This window comes from Rhinolophus sinicus, linkage group LG02, assembly GCF_036562045.2.
Source record: "Rhinolophus sinicus isolate RSC01 linkage group LG02, ASM3656204v1, whole genome shotgun sequence".
Classification (NCBI taxonomy): Eukaryota; Metazoa; Chordata; class Mammalia; order Chiroptera; family Rhinolophidae; genus Rhinolophus; species Rhinolophus sinicus.
Window position 1 is genome coordinate 134,876,837 of NC_133752.1, and position 20,736 is coordinate 134,897,572.

The 20,736-nt window shown below is 33.9% G+C and overlaps 1 protein-coding gene and 1 non-coding gene across 9 annotated transcripts in view; one reads left to right on the forward strand and one right to left on the reverse strand.

The window, feature by feature from the left end:
- Positions 1-20,736, reverse strand: part of CNOT2 (CCR4-NOT transcription complex subunit 2) — a 108,095-nt gene that overhangs the window by 58,035 nt on the left and 29,324 nt on the right. For 4 of the 8 annotated variants that reach the window (XM_019748941.2, XM_019748936.2, XM_019748938.2 and 1 more), the window contains exon 2: positions 11,684-11,826. The exons of 1 other annotated variant lie outside the window; for it this stretch is intronic. In XM_019748941.2, coding sequence (XP_019604500.1) covers positions 11,684-11,731 — 48 coding nt within the window. In that variant the 5' untranslated portion in view covers positions 11,732-11,826. The remainder of the gene's footprint in view (positions 1-11,683; positions 11,827-20,736) is intronic. 3 more of the 8 variants (XM_074325421.1, XM_019748935.2, XM_074325422.1) reach the window with 1 other exon arrangement.
- LOC141570283 (small nucleolar RNA SNORA18) lies at positions 1,461-1,591 on the forward strand. Its single transcript, XR_012494288.1, has one exon. It is a non-coding gene; the product is annotated as a small nucleolar RNA SNORA18 (small nucleolar RNA).

Sequence of the window (20,736 nt, forward strand, 5' to 3'; positions counted from 1 at the left end):
AATGAACCTTAGGACTTCTACTTCCAACCAAATGGAGTAGGAGGGACCCACTCCCCGCCCCCACCTGCAATTCTAAAAATTCACAAAATATATAAAACAATCATTTTCAGACATATGACACGAGGCAATGCAAGACAACAATCCTCTAGAGAAGAGAAAGAACTGATGTGAGCCCTACAACTGCCCTTGCTTACAGACTGAAGGAATTTCCAGGTTGTAATTCAGGGAGAGACCGGGGAGCCCAGAAATCTTTGTGAATTGAGGAAGTGCAGCTGAATGTCTGGGTAGGCCAAGGCAGCTAGAATGAAAAGGCTACAGTACCAGACAGGAGTGAGCTGCAAAGAGAAAGAGTTGTAAAGAATCCCTCTTGAGTCTTACGCTAAGTACTGATCAGCGTATATGTATGTGAGGAAACTACCTGAGGCTGGGTGAAGAGATAGTGAAAACAATTTCCAGGGCTCACACAGGGCTATTCCTACAAGTCAGAGTAAAAAAACCTTGTAATTCACAGGGCATTAGTAGAGTACTTAGAAGAGTACGCCTCAGTAGTTGGGAAAAATTAGCCCTAAAGTCTACTGTGGTTCTATCTAACAAAACTGAAAATTTTAAAAAGTGTCAAATGGCTCAGTTTCTAAGTAACTTAGTTGTGTCTCCAGAAAGGTCAAGAATAGTAACAGAAATACAAAAAATATATAGCACTGAACAGGTAAAATTTCTAAGGACTGGCATTGAAGTAAAAATTACCAGGCATGCAAAGCAGCAGTAAAATAAAACACAGGGGGGGGGGTACCAACAATCAATAGAAACAGACCCAGAAATGACACAGATGATAACATTAATAGACAATGACATTAAAACTATTATAAAACTACATTTTGTATGTAAAAGGTGGAATAACTGGCATGATGAAAAACAGATCAGTGAGCTTAAAAAAATTTCCTAAGTAACACATGAAGAGAAAAAAGAATTAAAAAAATGAAATGGGGAACTCCAGATGATAATACTTATGCAACTGGAGTCCCCAAAGTAGAACAGGGACAAAATAAATATTTAAAGAAATAATGGATAATAAAATTTCCAAATTTGATAAAAACTATAAACACATATTAAAGAGGCTCAAGAAATCTTTAAGCACAAAAGCCATAAAGAATATTATACCAAGATACATCATAATGAAAATATGTTAAAACCAATGACAAAAAAATTTAATACTGAGAGAAAAACTAAAGAGAATTAAAGAATGTAAAGAGGAATAAAGATAAAAATGACATCAGACTTTTTGTCGGAAATGATCTAAGTCAGAGACAATGGAGCAAAGTCTTTAATGTACTAAAACAAAAAAAAAAACTGTCAACTTTGAATTCTATACCAGTAAATCTTCCAAAAATAAAAGATTTCAGACATACAAGGCCTAAAAGAACTCATCACCATCAAAAATGCATTACAAAATATTTTTTTTAGTTTAGGTCTATCCTGATGGGACTTCTTCTGTAGACCCACATCATTGGAAGTGCTTCATAGAGTAAATAAGTACTTTGCTTTATTCATAGAACTATATGTTAGGTTTGTGGGAAAGAACTACAAAATAGAGATGCTAAAAGTATGAAAGATCTACTAGTCATTTTTTTTAATGTTAGATATTGATATATCCCAAAGATCTGTACTATTCTAGGGTGTGATAGCTTAGGGGTGACTATGAAACTTATTCATGTTTAGAGGGTGTCTGAAATTGAGGACCAGGCAGATCCATCTAGTCTGACCCTCAAAGTGGCCCTAAGGCAAACTGCTTCAAGAAATTGGATTCCAAAGACAGCAGGTGGGAAATTTTTGAAGTATGTCATCAGTATGTCCACATTCAAGTGGAGATCAAGAAAAAAGTACTGCAGACTGATATTACAATTGTGGTTTAAGCAGAAATTCTATCTTGAAAAGTATGACTCAAACTTTGGAGGAACTAAGATGACAGGCAGCGGAAGGATTCGCAACATGTGAAATTCCTCAAAAAGTGACTTCAAATAATTTTGCCTATGTCATCCGTTTGAAAAAAAAAAAAAAAAAACCCCAAAAAATTAAGTCTTTCAGGTAGAAGGAAATTGACACTGTAATGAAAGAAGAGGAGAGTGAAAAGGTGGGGAAGGAAGGAAGGAGGCAGGCGGGGGGGGGGAACAGAGGGAACAGGACAGGGAGGGAGTGGGGAGGGGAGGGGAGGAAAGGGGAGAAAAAAGAAAAGGAAGGGAAGGGATGGAAAGAAACAAAAAAGAATGGGGGGAAAAAAGAACCACCAAACATTTTAAATTATGGATGACAATAAAAAGTGGAAATTATACCCCCCCTTCCAATTATAATGAACAATGAGAATATATCACGGGTCTAATCAGAAAATGCTTCCCTTAAGAAGTGAAACTTGAGCTGAGACCTAAAGAATGATTAAGATATATGTTTCTGGGGGGCGGTCGGATGGCTCAGAGCGTGAGCTCTGAACAACAGAGTTGCCGGTTCGATTCCCACATGGGCCAGTGAGCTGCACCCTCCACAACTAGATTGAAGACAACAAGCTGCCGCTGAGCTTCTGGAGGGATGGCCGCATGGCTCAGTTGGTTAGAGCGCATCCTCTCAACAACAAGGTTGCTGGTTCAACTCCCACATGGGATGGTGGGCTGCATGCCCTGCAACTAAGATTGAAAACGACAACTGGACTTGGAGCTGAGCTGCGCCCTCCACAACTAGACTGAAGGACAACAACTTGGAGCTGATGGGCCCTGGAGAAACACACTGTGCCCCAATATTCACCCTCCCCAAAAAAAAGATACATGTTTCTGGTAGTATGGCAGATTATTAAAAAATCCCAAAATGCTCCATTCAAAACCAACTAAAAATGCTCCATGAAATACTGATTCAGCCAATCAACAAATATCTACTGAGCATATACCAGGCATTATTCTTGGATGGGATTCAGTGTGAACAAAATATTAGTGAAAACTAACACAAAGAATACATTTTATTTTTAAATGAATTGCTGAGCTTGGAAGGTAGGGAAGGACGGAAATACAACTCCCCACCCCCCCAAAAAAAAACAAAGTAAAAGTTGGAATTCAGAGAAGCCACACGGTTATGTCATCAAAGGGCAAGTTGTCCAAGGTAGAAAAGCAATTAAAAGACTTTTACATGAAGTTGGCACCTTAAAAGGGTACAATATAATTATAATAACCTCTTAGTGAAGAAGACACCAAAAATTCTTGATGGTCTTGATTTCGATGCTAGGCAGAGGAGGTGAAGAAAATCCCTTGAGAATCTAAAGCCATAAACCAACCTAAATTTACGCTATCTGTGTGGACTGCAATCTCAAGCCAACGTTATATTTTTAATTGGTCCTCAATTGGTGGTATCATAGGTACTGGCAAAAGCAAACACAAATTTTGGGGGGAAATGTCCCTACACTTAGTCATCAAAGAATTCCTCAGAGTTCTAAGAAACATGAAATGACAAACATACACACAAAGAAACAAGGTGCCATAAATGAGAACAAGCAGAAACAAGACATTAGAATGATCTGTGACAACTTCCAATTGTTGCATTTATCACACATTAAACACAAAACTATGTAAAATTATTGAAGAAATGAAAGAGGACATATTGGAATCCACATCTAAAGAATGAATGGTAATACGTGGCTACTAATGGTAAATGTGTGGGTACAGAAGACATAGACAAGATTAACAAACTTGATCTAATGGAGTGAAATAAAGCAGTACACCCGCCAAATGGTCATGCATTTTGTTCAAGTATATAAACAAACTGGTATACTAACCACATTCTCTAGTTACAGTGAAATTACATGAGAAATCAGCAACAGAAAAAGAACTAGAAAAACCTTGTAAGTTTGGAAAACTAAAAACACTTAATATTAAAGAATAGGGCCGGCCCGGTGGCTCAGGGATTGGAGCTCCATGCTCCTAATGCCGAAGGCTGCCGGTTCGATTCCCAACTACAAGGTTGCCAGTTCGATTCCTCAACTCCTACAAGGGATGGTGGGCTGTGCCCCCTGCAACTAACAACGTCAACGGGACCTGGAGCTAAGCTGTGCCATCCACAACTAAGACTGAACGAACAACAATTTGTCTTGGAAAAAGTCCTGGAAGCATACACTGTTCCCCAACAAAGTCCTGTTCCCCTTCCCCAATAAAATCTTTAAAAAAAAAAAGAAAAATTAAAGAATAGCAAAACCTCTTACCCTAAGAAACAAAAAGAAATATAAACTGTTTAATATAAGACAAAAAATAAAGAAATCCCTAGCAAGACTGATAAATAAGGGGAAAAGGCAAATAAACAACCTTAAGAATGAAAAAGGTGCTGCAGAGAAAAAAATATAAGGTAGCATTGTAAATAATTTCTTTATCCTGGTAAAGTATATCTACAAAAAAAATTCCTGCACCAAACATATTTATTGGTGACACTTAAAGCTTGGAAGACAAGCAACAAGAAAAATATTTCTACTAGTAACACTTCTATTTGACATTATAGCAGAAGTACTAGAGAGTTCAAAATTTTAAGTTATAAAAATTATAAAGGAAATATCAAAATGGCAATTTCCAAATGATGTTGTTTTACATAAAAGTCCCTAAAGAACCTACAGACAAATTTTAATAGAAAAGTATGGCAACATTAATATCAATTTAAAGTCAATTGTATGTCAATATAACACCTATAAAATGTTAATTTTAAAAATACTATTTAAGCCCCCCAAAAGCAACAGAAAAGTACTTATGCATCAATCTGACTAGACTTGTACATTCATTATTTTAAAAAATAAATGAAACTTAATTTGAGAGAAAATACAGGAGACTATAATACATGAATTCAGGGAAAGAAAGAATAACGTAACCACATTAATTCTTCCTCAAATAAAAAAAAAGTCAATGCAACTCTACTTTTATAGACAGCACTTTTTTTCATATTCCAAGTTTGTCATTGAAAAAAAGGCCAAGAAAGACACTTGTGAAGACCAAGACAGGCAGACAGACATGAAAATTTAACGCAAAGCTATAGTAATTACGAAAAAATGGTATTGGTACAGGCTTATATAAACAAACACATCAACGTTACAGAATAGAGATATAAGAAAAGAGACCCAGGTCTATAAAAGAACTCGATTTACAACAGAGCTAGCACTGCTGATTAGTCGAGGAAGGCAGAACAAGTCAATACATGATGCCGATATAACTGATTATCTGTATGCCGAGGAAAGGAAATTGGACTCCTAACTCACACCATATATAAAAATCAATTTCAGATGGATTAAATGTAAATATGAAAGATAAAAAGAAAAAATTTTTTAAAAAGATACAAGAAAATTTCTTCATTTACTTAATTTCAATAGAGAAATATGTCTTAAACACAACCTCAATAAATTTACAAACATTAAAAATTTGAGATTATAAAATGTCAGATCAATATGAAAACTGTTGATGGGACTCCAAATTGACACAAACACCCCTAAACATATTCCTGGAAGACCTTTTGTGAATTTAATTTTCCTCAATTCTGAGAACATGGCTTGGTTCAGAAAACTTCTCTAACTTCATGAAACTCCCTCTTCTATTGTCTTCATGTAGTGTTTAAAACTACCATTGCTTGTTTTCTGAGATTTCTAGCTCTGTTCCCCTCTCCCACTTTTATCTGGACCTCGCTTCCCTCGGTCTCTGTGGTCCCTATATTCCTTTGATCTCACCCAGAAACTTCTCCTCAGCAGGGCGGAAGGCAGCCTGGTGGGTCAGTCTTGAAAGGTCACAGAGTAAGGGTGCTCCAGTCACTTGGGCCTCACCATGGGTCCCTTAGCTGATCTAATTCATAAAGTGGGCAAAAACCCTCGGCCGACTTACAATTGGCTAATCACGCTGACCACTTTCAAACTGGCTGTTCACAACTTTGAGGTGCTTCCAGTTGCAGGTCCAGACCCCCCAATGCTTCTCTCTGCTTTCTTATGCACAAAAACTGATAAATGCATATCTTTTTATTTTATTAGTTCTCACCTGCTTATATTTGGGGTTCATGGGGTAACTCATTACCAACTTTTGTTACAAATGTTTTACTACCTAGTTGTTCTATCTTTATGTAGAAATTCAGAAAGATAAAACAAACAAACAAAACAAAAACCTAAGCTGCCACTATCACTGCAATCATCCTAGAATCGAAGCAAGGCTTTAGATTAGATTTTAAAAGATAACTTTGCTTCCGTATTTTCTCTGATTCACAGAAATATTTTTACTAATGTTTTAACTTTCTATTTAATACATACATGCCATATTCATGATTGAAGCAAACTGCTTAAACATAAAATATTTTTCTAAAAGAGAATACAATATTTCATGTGTACAAGCCTAGGGCCTCATTTCCCAAAAGACCAGATATTTTAAATCTTCTTGGGGAAACACAGCAGTGTCTGTCAGATAGCATGTGAACTGCTACTGTAAGTGGCTTGGACCGAATTAATATAGCAGAGCTGTTAGTACTTTTTTTGGCACAGGGGTACTGTGAAAAAATTACTAAGACACTAAGGGTGCCATAAACTATGTGTCTTGGTGAAACTTGCTTTCTGGGAAAAAAATGTCACCTCATTTGATGAATTCAAAAGATACGGGAAAAAAAGTATTAGAACGTTTAATGCATTCAAAAAAAAAGGCTAACATTGTTAGCTTCATGTAATTATAAGGCAACCAATGAGGAACCTGGGAATTCATTTGACTTGATGTTCTTGGTTTGCCAGAGGAAGAAGAAAAAGAGGAGCCCTGAATGACAAATATTAAATTTTTTTTTTTTTTTTAAAACTAGGTCATGGAGCCCAAACGACTTCTATCGCTGATAATGTGGATCATGACACGAACAGGAGCATCACATCTGAATGTGTAATTTGAGAGCAATCTCATTTTAGCAGTTGTGTAACTGCAACTGAAGACAGCTTAGTCATCCATTTTGAGTTCTTCTTATCTCTTGCTTCATCTCTGCTACAGACAATAAGTCACAGCCATTTGTTTTCAAGAGTTCCTTTCAAGAGCAAATTGTGAACCAGTTGGCTGGTTTCAGGCATTTATTTTTGGACTAATTCCTTCCTCAACACCTTCACCCAACACCCAACATCAACAATGAGGAAAGCCTCCATCTTTCTGTCCTAGGCACTGGATCTACTCAGTCAACTCTTGAATCGTTAAGTATTCATTTTTTAAAAATTCTTATTCATCTTAAGTATTCTTTATGTTTATCACGTATCTTTAACATACTTTATGGTATCACAAATTCTAAAATGCTTTGATGCTTGTGCTGTTTTTATATTAGAAGCTACTATGTTACAACTATGACTATAAGATACCATCAGTTGTTAGATGCATTCTGACAGAAGATAAAAATTTTCAATAATGTATAAACTTAGAATTCAAGAAATGTGGTACTACTGCATTACTTATTTACATTACACTTTTATTGCAATTCAAAACAAAAAATGTAATTTGTATGCAGTACTGTATAACACTCTTCCATATTGAATGGAAACATACCGATACATTTCTATGTGTTAAATAATTAAGTAACATGTTTTAAATGCTTTGTATTATGCAGAAATCCTTGGTGAATTGTCAGATAAGTGTTGAGTATTCTTGCAATATCTGGAAAATTGTTTATGATTTCAGGTAGGCTAATTTTCTTTTTCCATTCAAAATAACTGAAGATAGTGTACCCCTTTCCAAATAATTGCCAAACACAAAGATGTACCTGTATATACTGACAACACATGTAATAAAAATATACTAATAAAAAGAATGAAATACAAAATGTAAACTAGTGATTACTTCTAGAGGAGGCACGGGAAGGATGGGACATGGAAACATTCCCATTAAGTACAATATGCAAGCTGCAGAAAAACAGTATTTGTTAAAAACAAAGACAACAAATCATATTTGCACATTTGCACCTATATAACCACTAGAAAAGATATGAAAAGATACACGCTAAACAAAAGGAAAGCTGCGAAGATAAACTTTCAGGTTCTATTTTATGTTCCTGTATTTTTCTTCAAAGTTTTAGCATGAGTATCTATTACTTCTATGATTTAAAAGATGAATAAAAAGGAAATAAAATTTTTAGTGGTGGGGGAGGGAGAAGGAAATGGCAATACAATCACTGCCATAGTTCTCTGACATACTATATTCCACAAAGTCAGTGTGGCATTTTATATTATGAGGTATTCTTCAGAAACATAGGAACTGGAATGCATTAGATCCAGTTTACAGATAATGTATTGAACTAGTCAGTATATGATGTGATTAATGATCTCTTATTAAAAAGTTCCATTCAGGGTAACATCTAAAAATCTTGGAAATACCAGTAGTATGCTACCCAGCACACTTTGCAGTTTCTTCCTTTCAATTCTTTCATTGTTTTATTTAATTTTATTGAAACGTGCACTGAATAACTATTCTGTACCCCAAACCATGCTGGATTCTGGCAATACCAAAATAAATAGATATGGTTCCCGTTTTCAAGCTTACAACATGTAGTAGCATTGTCCAACACAATTTTCTGAAAGCATGAAAAAGTTCTACATCTGCACTGTTCAATGTGGTAGCCATTAACAGTATGTAGCTACTGAGCATTTGAAATGTGGCTAATGTGGCTGAGAACATAATTTTTTATTTTATTTAATTTAAATAGCCACTTATTGCTAGTACCTGCAGTATTGGGCAGCACAAGTCTACAGAAAGACAAAGACAAACAGATAACTGCCAACGTCTAAGGGTAAACACTAAGGTTATGAAAGCAAGATAACGGAGCACTGAGCCCATCAAAGAATGGCTTCTGGATCTACTGACATCTAATTCTTAAATCATATGAAGAAAAGTGAGGCATTAAATGAAGAGGAACCAAAACAAGTAAAGGCTACCACTACAAAAGCACATGGTAACGAGACTACTTAAAGCAATTTTGTATCACTAAATGCATAAACTCACTATAGAGTGAGAGGAGAAACACTGGAAAGGGAGGGGTCAGCATGGCTTTATTATGAGAGAAGAAAAGCCACTGATAAGTTAAACTGGTAGTTAACATGGTTAGATTTGTGCATGCTCATAGATGGAGTAAATTAGAGGAATATAAATTTGGCAAGAAACTGGAATTACAATTCCTTGAAAGAAACTTGATAATCCTTCCAAAAATGAATGAACGATGAACCATTTAAATAATTAAATTATTTTACCTTAATATATGTCAATCTATCTATGCAAATAAACTTCAACAACTCTAGTCAAACTCCAAAAACTTAACCAGGCTTAAATTTATGGTAAGAAATGAAACACACAAAGTAGATACCAGTATAAAAATCAATACTTCAACCAATACCTATTTGAAAGTCACTAGCTTTTAGCACAAAGCTGAGGAAATGCACCTTCCTGAACTAAATTACTAAGGCTTTAATCAAGTCTATAAGGAAATCAGAATTGGAGAAATAGTATTCTTACTAAACCCTGGAGTATTAGCTTATTATTATAAGGCTGTTTAAACATCACTATAAGACATCAACTGCTTTCCAAAAACAAAAGCCCCCAAAGATAAATTAAAATGAGTATCAGCATGGATACAAAGAAATCCTACTTTTTCCATGAAAAACAGCAGTAAAATTCTTCCAAATGGAATTTTTAAAAATCCAAATCATTTAACTCAGCATATATTAACATGAACTCTTAACACTACCAATACAAATATGTGATTTATTTAATGTTCCTTTGAATTTCTCATATGCTCTCAATATATTCATCATAATATCAGATAAGAAATTAGATTTCTATACATGTATTTCTGAGAAGAGGCTTCAAAAATAAAATAATTTTACAACGAAGATTTAAACCAGTTTCCAAGGATATTTCAACATGCATTACGTGTCACTAAGCAACAATAAAAGAGAAAAGGAAAAATATTTTTAGCCTTAAAACTAACCAAGAATGCATTTTTCAAGTAATCTCAAAAACATGGATTATTTGTAAATAATGTGACTGGAACAATAAACTATTTTTAGAGTAGAATGAACAGGAATTAGGAAATCTCTCCATGTGCAAAATATAATCTCATTTTATTCCCTTAGACGAAAATTTTGCAATCTATATTAATATGATTCCATGAAGTAAATTAACCATCCCATGTAATGATACAAAGTTCTCTGCAAACTGGTTTATGAGCACCTAAAAGCCACATAACCTAGAATCACAATATTCTCAAAATAATTTACCAAGAACCTATCAAAATATGTAACAACCCAAGTGGTGTGACCAATTAAAATCTTACAAGTCAAGGTAGTTGGAAGTGGTTGTGAAACATGAAGAGCTATAGCAAGTATAAACATTTAGCAAAGGTCATGTTGGTAAAGCCTAGAAGAACCATTCAGAACAGAAAAGGTTACAGGGAGAACTGATTCCTCATAGCTACAGCTTACTCTGGCTTATTAAAATCAAAATGCTCTGGCAAGAAACTTTAGATATCAAGTAGGTCAAACTCTGGAAAGGTTAAATGTGACACTATTTTTTATAAGGGGCAGTGCCCAAACCAGAACCTAAGTTTTATAAGCAAAGGCCCTCTGTTATTACACCATGAATATGCATGTACAATTTTCTCCACTGCTCACTTTTACAGTTTGAGGGAAGAAAAAATTAACTGGGCTAAAATTAATGATTAGCAGATTAACCAAATAATTAGCAGATTAACCAAAGCTGCTGCCATTACACTAGTTGCCTTCACAGCCTAGAAGAAATGAAATTGGTGGGTGGGTTGGATACGTATGTATCTGTGCAGAAAGTCTAAAGCTTATTCCTACTTGATATTCTATATTCTGAATCATACATAATATGATAATGAATTATCAAATGAATAAAGCAGATTTTCTTTGAAAAAATTATATTCAAATGTTTTCTTTTAATCACTATTAATAGCACTACCTTTAAAATTCAACTTCTTTTAAAAGCTCAGAAAGAAAACAGGAATATTACACTTCAACTACCCGTTCAGCATCTTTACACACTACATAGGGGGTGGATAATAACTAACTTAATAAATGAGAAAACAAGAATCTAGCATCATAAAGACTGCAAGTGAATGACAAATTTCTGAAAATTCACTGCAAGTGAATGACAATTTCCAAAAATCCTGGGATTTTCATTTCTATTTCTTCTATACTTTAACCAATTTTGTCAACATTTCTGTGATTCTCCACTACCTTGAATATAGCGTAAGATTTCAGGTTTAGTCTTCCAGGAATAATATGCGTAAAAGCAATCAACACTTTATGTTTTATGGGACACTAGGTCTGAATCCCGCCATGAAGTTATAAATTGTGTATCAGATAATCTAAGTTTTGACATATATATATGTGTGTATATATACACCTACACATATATATACACACACACACACCAGAAAATTTGTCTTGACACTAAGAGAATATACATTTATTATAAGCATGCTCTATTTTGAAAAAATGTTCCCAACTATTTCAACTGTCAAATCTAATATATATATATTTTAAATTATAACCCAAAATTTTCAAAATGAGGTATATCCAATCTGCTGGTTCCAGTTAAATACAACACATGAAACAGTTCAATGTAGCTATAGGACCAATAGAGAAAAAGAAAAAGAAAATTGATCTTACCTGGTAGTTTCTTTTCTCAGATAATGTATGTCCATCAGTCCTCACCATAGAGTCGTGTCCTTTCCTCACAGTACTGGAGGCAATCAAACAGAACTGTCACTCAAGGGTCGTGTCACAGGAGGGACCGCCCACCAGTTCTCCCTCTAGAGTGGAATTATCCAAAAGCCGTCAAAATTACTAACATGTAAACATATGAACAGTAGCAAAAATATCTAATATGATACACAGAAAATAAACAAAAACACAGTGTGCTTTTTTAACATCCAGATCTTCCTCTCAAATCATCTGGGGGAGGGCTAGACTGGCGGACATACTTTATTTGAGACAGAAATTATTAAACATGAAAAACTCTTCCCATTTCTATACTGTCCGCCAGACCTCACACACAAAAAAAACTTATAAATAAAAATGGAGTGGTATCAAAAACTTGTAAATAAATATATCTAATTAATTCAGATTCTGTCATTTAATTTCAAATCCCTCTCCTTCAAAGGCTTGCTTACTTACATTGCATTCATTCAATTTATGTTTATCCCTATGCCATAAGATGAAATACATATGTTTTTATGATGATTAGTAGATGCAAACCTAACTCAGTATTCTATTAAAATAAGAGGAGCAACAAATGTCAACTTTCTGAAGCCTGTGTCCTTCAATCCTCCAATCTCATGCATGTTCGAATAGAATCTGCTTTATTACACTAGGGCAGAAAAATAATGGGGTTCATTTCTTAACCTGAACAGAGATAAGTTACGTCCAAAATGACTAGGCACTGTGCGCATCAAGATGCAAAAAAAAAAAAAAAAAAAAAAAAAAAAATCACTGAAGCAGAGGTGATAGTCACTAGAGATGCTAAAAAAGTGTCAACTGAAAATGAGACATCAAAAATTTTAAAGTGGTATCTGCAAAGAATCTGTAAGCATACATTTTTAAGACAAACGTCTCTCACCTAAGTTTTAGTAAAATGTTTACCCTCGGGAAGTAGTAAGCATTGATCTAACAATAGTTGCTAACCACTAAACAGACGTTCAAATTTAGAGCAATTGTTTAACATTATACAAAATTTACTTTGATAGAGGATAATAAAACCATCTAATTTAAATTCACAAAAAGCATCAATCAATTTCATTAAAACCAAAACACAAACACACACACACACACACACACACACACACACACACGGATTACCTCTAAAAAGCAATCTAATCAGCGGAAAATGTTTTCAAGGAAAACAAACCATTAAGAATAAATATCGTTAAAGTTTATAAAAGAATCCACGCAATGGAAACCTGTATTTTGTCTCCTGATTTGTTTGATCACAAAGTTAGTGAATGCTATACTTTTACTTAGTTTTGACAATCTTCAACTGTATACGCTTGATGAAATATTTTAAGATTCCTGACTCTATGGCAAAAACGTAAGTGCTCATTACCAAATTTATACGTACCGTTGGAATTAAGTATGTTTCTCTCAAAAATAACAAAGGAGAAATGCTTTTAAAACCTTACGTGTATCTACTGCTATAAATGTAATCCTCACCATCTAGCAAGGAATTAGGTTATTCGTAAAGAAAAATAATCAAGTGAATTGGATGTCCAAGAATAGTTAAATGACACACATTCAGCTCTAATTTAAATGTTCATGACTGTCACAAAATGAGAGCAAAACTATTTTATCATGCATCCCCTAAACAACAGTAACCCTGTTTTAATGTTAGTGTTTTATAATATTAATAGGCTTGAAAAAAGTACCTGCCTTACTATTAATGTATTCATGGCAACTCTGAATTCAATGTAAAATAGTATAAAATTTCAGTTTTTCATTACAGAATAAGAATGTTTTCCGTCCTAAATAAGTTTAAAGTCCATGTATTTTCTTCAAATTATACTAGTTTCAACAAAAGTTACAAGTCTAAAACCAGGCAAGGCCATTTTCAACAGTATAATCCACCTATGTAAAAAAGATACACTAAATATCTTAATTAAAAACAAAAATTAATATTTAACCTGTAAATTTACCAGATAAAAGACAAATATTAACTTTGGAATACTATGGATTTTAGTACAAAGGGAAATCTTGTTTTTGCTTGTCTCTTTTGTTTCCCCTCTTAGGATAACTTGAAATATTTCATGGCTTAGGGTTTCAATCAACAAAAACTATATGTTTTAACCAACATAGGAATCAACATTCTATACTGAAAAATAACTAAGAACCATTACCTCCTTTTAGCAAACGAAGAAAAAGGAATGAAAGGACTTTATTTTCTTCCAGGTGACGTGAAAAGCTAACACTGTCACCACTATCTTGTATTAAGTTAAAATGTTCAGGAATGGATTGTGTTGATACCTGTCATATTTCGAATGAAAGGACGCACAATCGATGAAAGAGGATGTGAGTACATATGTGAGACAATGTATGCAAAAAGAAGCAAGCATGAAAGAACATGCACTCTAGCTGCCTAAATTTATACACTGGTTTCCCCAAAAGTCCTACAAACATTGAAAAAGCCAGAAAAGACAAATATTTACAAAACCAAAATGAAATTTTCTATAAAGCTGGGATGCCTTCCAAGATGGAAAAGCAGAGACTGTATTTATCCTACCTTAAATAACCAGAAAATAATAATAAGAAAAAAATGAAACAATAACTTTCAAACACTGGATGTCATTTCAGGACAGAGATCAAGAGCAAAGAACAAATGAAGTAAGCCCTATCACCTGCAGAGCTATGAGGCTAAAACACAGGGAGAGGTGAGGTGGAACCCAATCAGAGCCCTTTCCTTACTGAATTAAGAGTTCAGAGTTAGAGGAGACACCAAGGCAGCTAGAATTTGCAGAGCAAATGGAGAGAAGAAAGCGTTAGAGACAAAGCGCTCCAAAGATCAGGAAGAAAGACTGTTCTCCAGATTTTAGATGAGTAATCATCTGTGAGTGCATGCGAAAAAAACTACTGAGAGTCTGGAGAAAAGCCTCTGAAAAGTAGTAGTAGTATGAAAAATCACCCGAGCTCATGTTTCCATCAACCAGAGTAGGATCTCTTAACACATGGGGTATTAAATAGAGTTCATAAGGTAATGAATGTCTTATCGATGAAACCAAATAAGCTTTATAATAAGGATGTTCTGGACCAGCACTAACAATGCTTAAAACCAAGCCTCAAAATGATCAAGCTAATTCTAAGTATCACAACTGCACCCCAAAAGAAAGCCCAACAATATTTAAAATAACACAGCAAACTCCAGCATTAAATAATGTTAGATCTGTAGTCTAATTAGTTATATAATGCCCATTTCTGGTTCTAATAATTCATTATAGTTGATGACATATATTGTCATGTATAAAGGAAGATGACTGGAAAAAGATAGATGGGCACACAGAACTTCTCTGTACTATTCTGCACCTTCTTATGAGTTTATAATTGTTTGAAAGTTAAAAGATTTTTAAAAGGTTCAAATTGATCTAGAGATAAAAACTCAGTATCTGTAATGAAACATGCATTGGATAGGATATGCATTGGATAGATTAGATGCTTCAAAAGAAAAGTTTAATGAACTTGAAGACAAAGCAATAGAAAAATTAATCACAGTGAGAAAAGGGACTAGGAAAAAAAAAAAAGGAAATGTGAGAATACCACGAGAAACAGTGAACTGTTGGGCAATACCAAGCAGTCTAATGTTAATGTAACTAGAGGGACTGAAAGAGTGGGAAGGATAAAAAGCAATGGCTAAATTTTTCTTAAATTTGATGAAAACTATAAATTCACAGATTCAAGAACTTCAGCAACCTCCAAAGAGAACAAGAAAATCACCTCATCATTATAGAGTCAAATTGCTGAAAAATAGTGACAGAGAAATCTTAAAGCAACTAGAGGCGGGGAGACTACACAGAGAAACAGAGATAGGAATGAAAGCAGACTTCTCATCGGAAACAATGCACATCAGAGGAGAGTGGATCAACATTTTTAAACTACAGAAAGAAAGAAAACTATCAACCAAAAAATCTAAATTCAGATAAAATATCTTCCAAAAATGAAGGCAAATATAGCCACTATGGAAGAATTTGGGCAGTTTTTAAGAAAGTTAAACAGACTTACCATACAACCCAGCAACTGTGCCCCTGGATATTTACCCAAGTGAACTGAAAACTTATGTTCGTACCAAAACCTATACGTGAATGTTTATAGCAATGAAGATGACCTTCAAAAGGTGAATAAAGAAAATGGCGTACATATATACAACAGAATTCTATTCAACAACAAAAAAGAACAAGCTATTAATTCATGCAACATGAATGAATCTTAAATGTATTTTGCTAAGAGAAAGAATTCAGACCAAAACAGCTATATGGTAAATATTTCCATTCATTTAACATTCTGGAAAGGCAAAACTACAGGGACAGAAAATAGATCAGTAGTTGCCAGGGGCGTGATGAGGAATGTAAGGAACAATTGATGAAAAAGAAGACACACAGAAAACTTTTAAAGTGATTGAACTACTCCATACGGTATCGGAGTGATGGATAAGACACTAAGCATGTGTTCATTAAAATCCACAGCACTTCACAACATAAAGAGTGAACCTGAATGTATGCATATTTTAAAAATCAACCAGGAGGTTAGAAATGCAGACCTCATAAAAGACTAACTGTATGACAAATGTTTGACACAGCCACACTAAAGGGGGTATGAGAAATAGTGCTGACCTAAGTAACTTTGGAAAACGGTATGCTATGAAATAACTGTACATAAACACTGTGTTCTAGTTGGTAAAGTAATTCCTCACAGGGCTATAGGTTAATAATTCCGAAACTACTATGCATGCATACTGGAGATAAACAAAAAGTGAAATAGATGGTGGCTGGTGCGAGCCAGGTTTCCCACTGTTGGACAGGGAAGTTACAGGTAAGCAAAGAGGGAAGGGTACAATAAACTACAGTCATGCACCACTTAACGACGTAGATACATTCCGAAAAATCATCATTAGGCGATTATCTTTGTGGGAGCATAACAGTGTGCACTTACACAAACCTAGACGGTATAGCCTACAAACACACCTAGGCTACAAGCTTGCACAGCATGTTGCTGTACAAAACAATATAAGAGTAAATCAAGCACAAAAGAAAATCATGCATCAACAGACCCGGTAAACATAAATATACGAGGCTGCTGCTGATGTAACACAGCATATTGCTTTACAGCAAACTTTTTCTTCATAAGTAGAGACTACTCCAAAACACACATAGTATAGTAAATACCTAAACTAGCGACACAGTTATTCATTATCATCATCAAGTAGCACGTACCATACGTAACTGTGTGCTATCCTTTCATACGACTGGCTGGTGCAGTAGGTTTGTTTACACCAGCATCAGCACAAACATGGAACACGTTGCGCTACAACATTAGCACGGCTAGGACATCACTAGGTGATAGAAATTTTTCAGCTCCATTATAATCTAATTGGGGAAAAGCTCCAATTTTGTTTGATATTTGCAAATAACTAAGTTAAATAAGTTTATCTCTAATATCTTTACAGACTACCAACAGAATTAAATTTCAAGACGGAAAAGTAATTCATGTTAACACACTAGTAGGCACTCATGTACAATAATGTCTCTCAAATTCAAAACACTTTTAGAATAAATCACTGAATACATCAGTATAAATGATAAAGAATAAACATTTTACACCACATTTTCTGTGTTGAAAAACCTCTAAAATAGATTTAGTCATGCTATCAGCTTAAAATCCAACAAGAAGTCAATCAGGGGGAAACAAAAACCAAATCTTAATGTAAAAAAAACACACAAAAAACAAGTAGACTTATTCATCCTTAGATGTTTCCCTAAATCAGAGCCCAATAAAAATTAAGTAGATATTATCTGGACTAATAAATGATAACTGAACCTGCTTTTCTCCTTTCTGAAAAAGGTTTCTCAAAACAAGCAATCAGCCGAACCTGAGTAAAATCTCTAAAAAATACTTCATTGGAAAGGGAAATAATTAGTTTTATTCTCCAAATCCTATTAAATTTTGGGTGTCATATCATCATAGAAAAATGTATACCTTGAACGGAACAAGAACCAGAAAATCTGAATTCTAGTATTAGCTTGATCAATTTGTTCTCTCTGGCTCAGTTTCCTAATCTATAAAATAAATGGATTAAATTTAGATGAATTTTTCATACACAAGCACTTTGCATTTTATATTTATTAAAAAAGATTACATTTTTATAATTTTATATTTTAAATATTTTGTCAAGGTAAATCCACTTAGGAAAGTGAACAGTAACAGCTGATTTTCTTCCCCATGTTTTCTTTTTTCTCCTACTTTATTACTCAATAGTACTCACGACACTACCCAAATATTTTGGAGTTTGGGAATGGTATCTAAAATATCTATAATTTGGTAGTCATTACCACACTTAACTTCAAGCCACAATGTGAATTTGGACAGGTTAAGACAGCTGAACCAGTTGAACAGGTTTTATTTTTCGATAAAGGAACATTATATTCCAGGTTGGCTATTAACTATAGAACAGACTACCAAATGTGACCAATTTCACTGATGCTCAATAAAAGCTAAGTGAATGCACTTAGACATTATCTTTAAAATCTTAGGATTTCTCAAATTCCACAACTATGTCAAGCAACTTTCTCTTGTTAATAGGTAGATTATAATTACACAAATGTTATAAACTGATTTTCTGAAATAATTTTTGGTTCAATTACACAGATAAATATTCTCAAAATTCTGAGTTGATGACCTATATGGTACATGTAAGAAACACAGGCAGACAGAATTAAAAATAAATATAACTCAAGAATTTCAGTTTCATACCAAACTTAGTCTGGAAAAATTGCCACAGTAACTAAAAAACATTTTTCTGAATGCTTTAATAATACAGGTTTTAGGGGTCTATAATTAACATGTAAAATGTAAAACTGCCTATTTTACAAAGAAAAACATTTAAGAAAATCAACACTATTCTCTAGAAATCAACTTACTCTCTGGTTGTCACAATTTAATGTTTTGTAACTTAATTTTGTATTTTCTATTCTGTACTGGTAACCTTTCTGATACACTATTTGTAACATATCTGTGTAGTTCTCTCACATACACATATATTCCAAGGAAAATTCTAGGCACCTCATACGTAGAATTTGCCACTAAGTAGAATAGAAAATCAGTACATCTGATTAAAAGGCAGAGCATCTCAAGACAGAAATTTTCTACAATCAAGTCTTAAAAATCCTAAATAAAATGAAATACAATAGAGTCCTATTAAACTTAAATGACGAAAGTTCAATAATTTCTAAACCACAGGCATGAAAATTAAAAGCTTATTTGTTTGAGGCTTAAAAGCAATTGGGGTATAAGATAAGGACAATTGGGTGTCCTCATCTTCCAGCTGCCTGACACTTAGAGACATTTACACAAATTGCTTAACCTCTGCGTGATTCAATTTCTTCATATGAAAACAGTAATATCTGCATAGTTTAGCTTATGGCTATGATCAAGTAAGTTTGTGAACTAGATTTATAATATACAAAACCTCATTTAAACAAAGTTGTTTAAATTAATTAGAATAAACTACCAGATGTGATCTGTGTAAACACCCAAACTATTAGTACTTACTAATTTTCTGAAAGTTTAGAGCTAAAGAAAGTATTAAAATTAATGAAATGTTTTAGAACCTTTCATTATAATTAGCTAAAAATCCACAAGGGTTACCAACGATGGAAGCAGCTATTGCGAAAACAGTCCCTCTAAAATAAGACCAAGTCATATTAGCCTCACACTCTACTGTGGAACAGACACACTGGCTCTGTCAATTCAACAAAGGAACTTGTGTAAGTTATAATCTAGAAGTAAAACTCCTTAAAATATGTAACAGCTCCCTTCTTACTCTGCCTTACGAATGGTCAATAAACAATTATTTTATATCACCAACTGAATATACCATATGTGAGCCAGAAATCTGAAAACTGCAACTCTGATACTAACAATTTTTATAGGTAATATTTTTTCTCATAATAACGTAAGTTGTTGGTTCTACTGGTAAATATTAAAAACTGACTAGTTCATATCAACTGCTCAGACTTACCAAATTCATAAAAACTGATTGTGCTTACCAAATTATCTGAGAAAACAATGATAGTCACATTGTTAAATTATAAGGCGTATTATAAGAAGTAACTGAAAAGTTGCTCAACATGAATTTAACAAGTCAATTATGTATATTTTTAAATCTCAAAACTAATTATGTTTATAGTTTTTCTAACAAACTATTAAAGAAGTAAAAAGCAATCAAGAATAATTATGGATATTAATATCTATTTAAAAACAACGTAAGAGTTGGTGAATGCACATTCCCAACCCCTCAAAGTTTAGTGTTTGTAAAAGACAAAAGGGGCAAGTGCTATCCTAGTTCTGGGTGACAGACAATGGACTGGCCAGAGATGCCCTGCACAGCACTGGTACATGACTGTCTAGGGCACTAACAAAGAAATGAAGAGACAACAGACGTATTGATAGAGGACAGAAATAGGCTCAAGTATTTACATGTTTAACACAGGATGCACATCAGAATCACCTAGGGAATTTTAAAAAAAATACTGATGTTCCCCTTCCTTGCCCCTACTTAAATTAACTGGCCAGGTGCTTTTTAAAGTGCTCCAGATGACTCTCACGTACAACTCAAAGGTTAAGACTATCAGGGCTAAGACAGTACAGGAAAGTGAAATTAGAAAATGTTTTCATCTTAGCGTTAAGTATTGAGCAGAGAGAAACACTATAAATGTATAAACTGATTTCCTATGCATTGCCAATGTGCCTTTCCTTGCCTCTTATTCACTCTACCTCCGATAAATGATGCTAGGCCTTAAACATTAATTTTTAAATTGTTTTTTAAGCACACAATTTCTGTTGTTGAAATGCATGCATTGTAAATTCAGAAGTGGATATTAAAAAGTAGATGCAAACACTACAGTAAAACTTTATTAGAAGAAATTTCTAATAAAAAAGTTCCTCTAATATATTCAATACTTAGATTT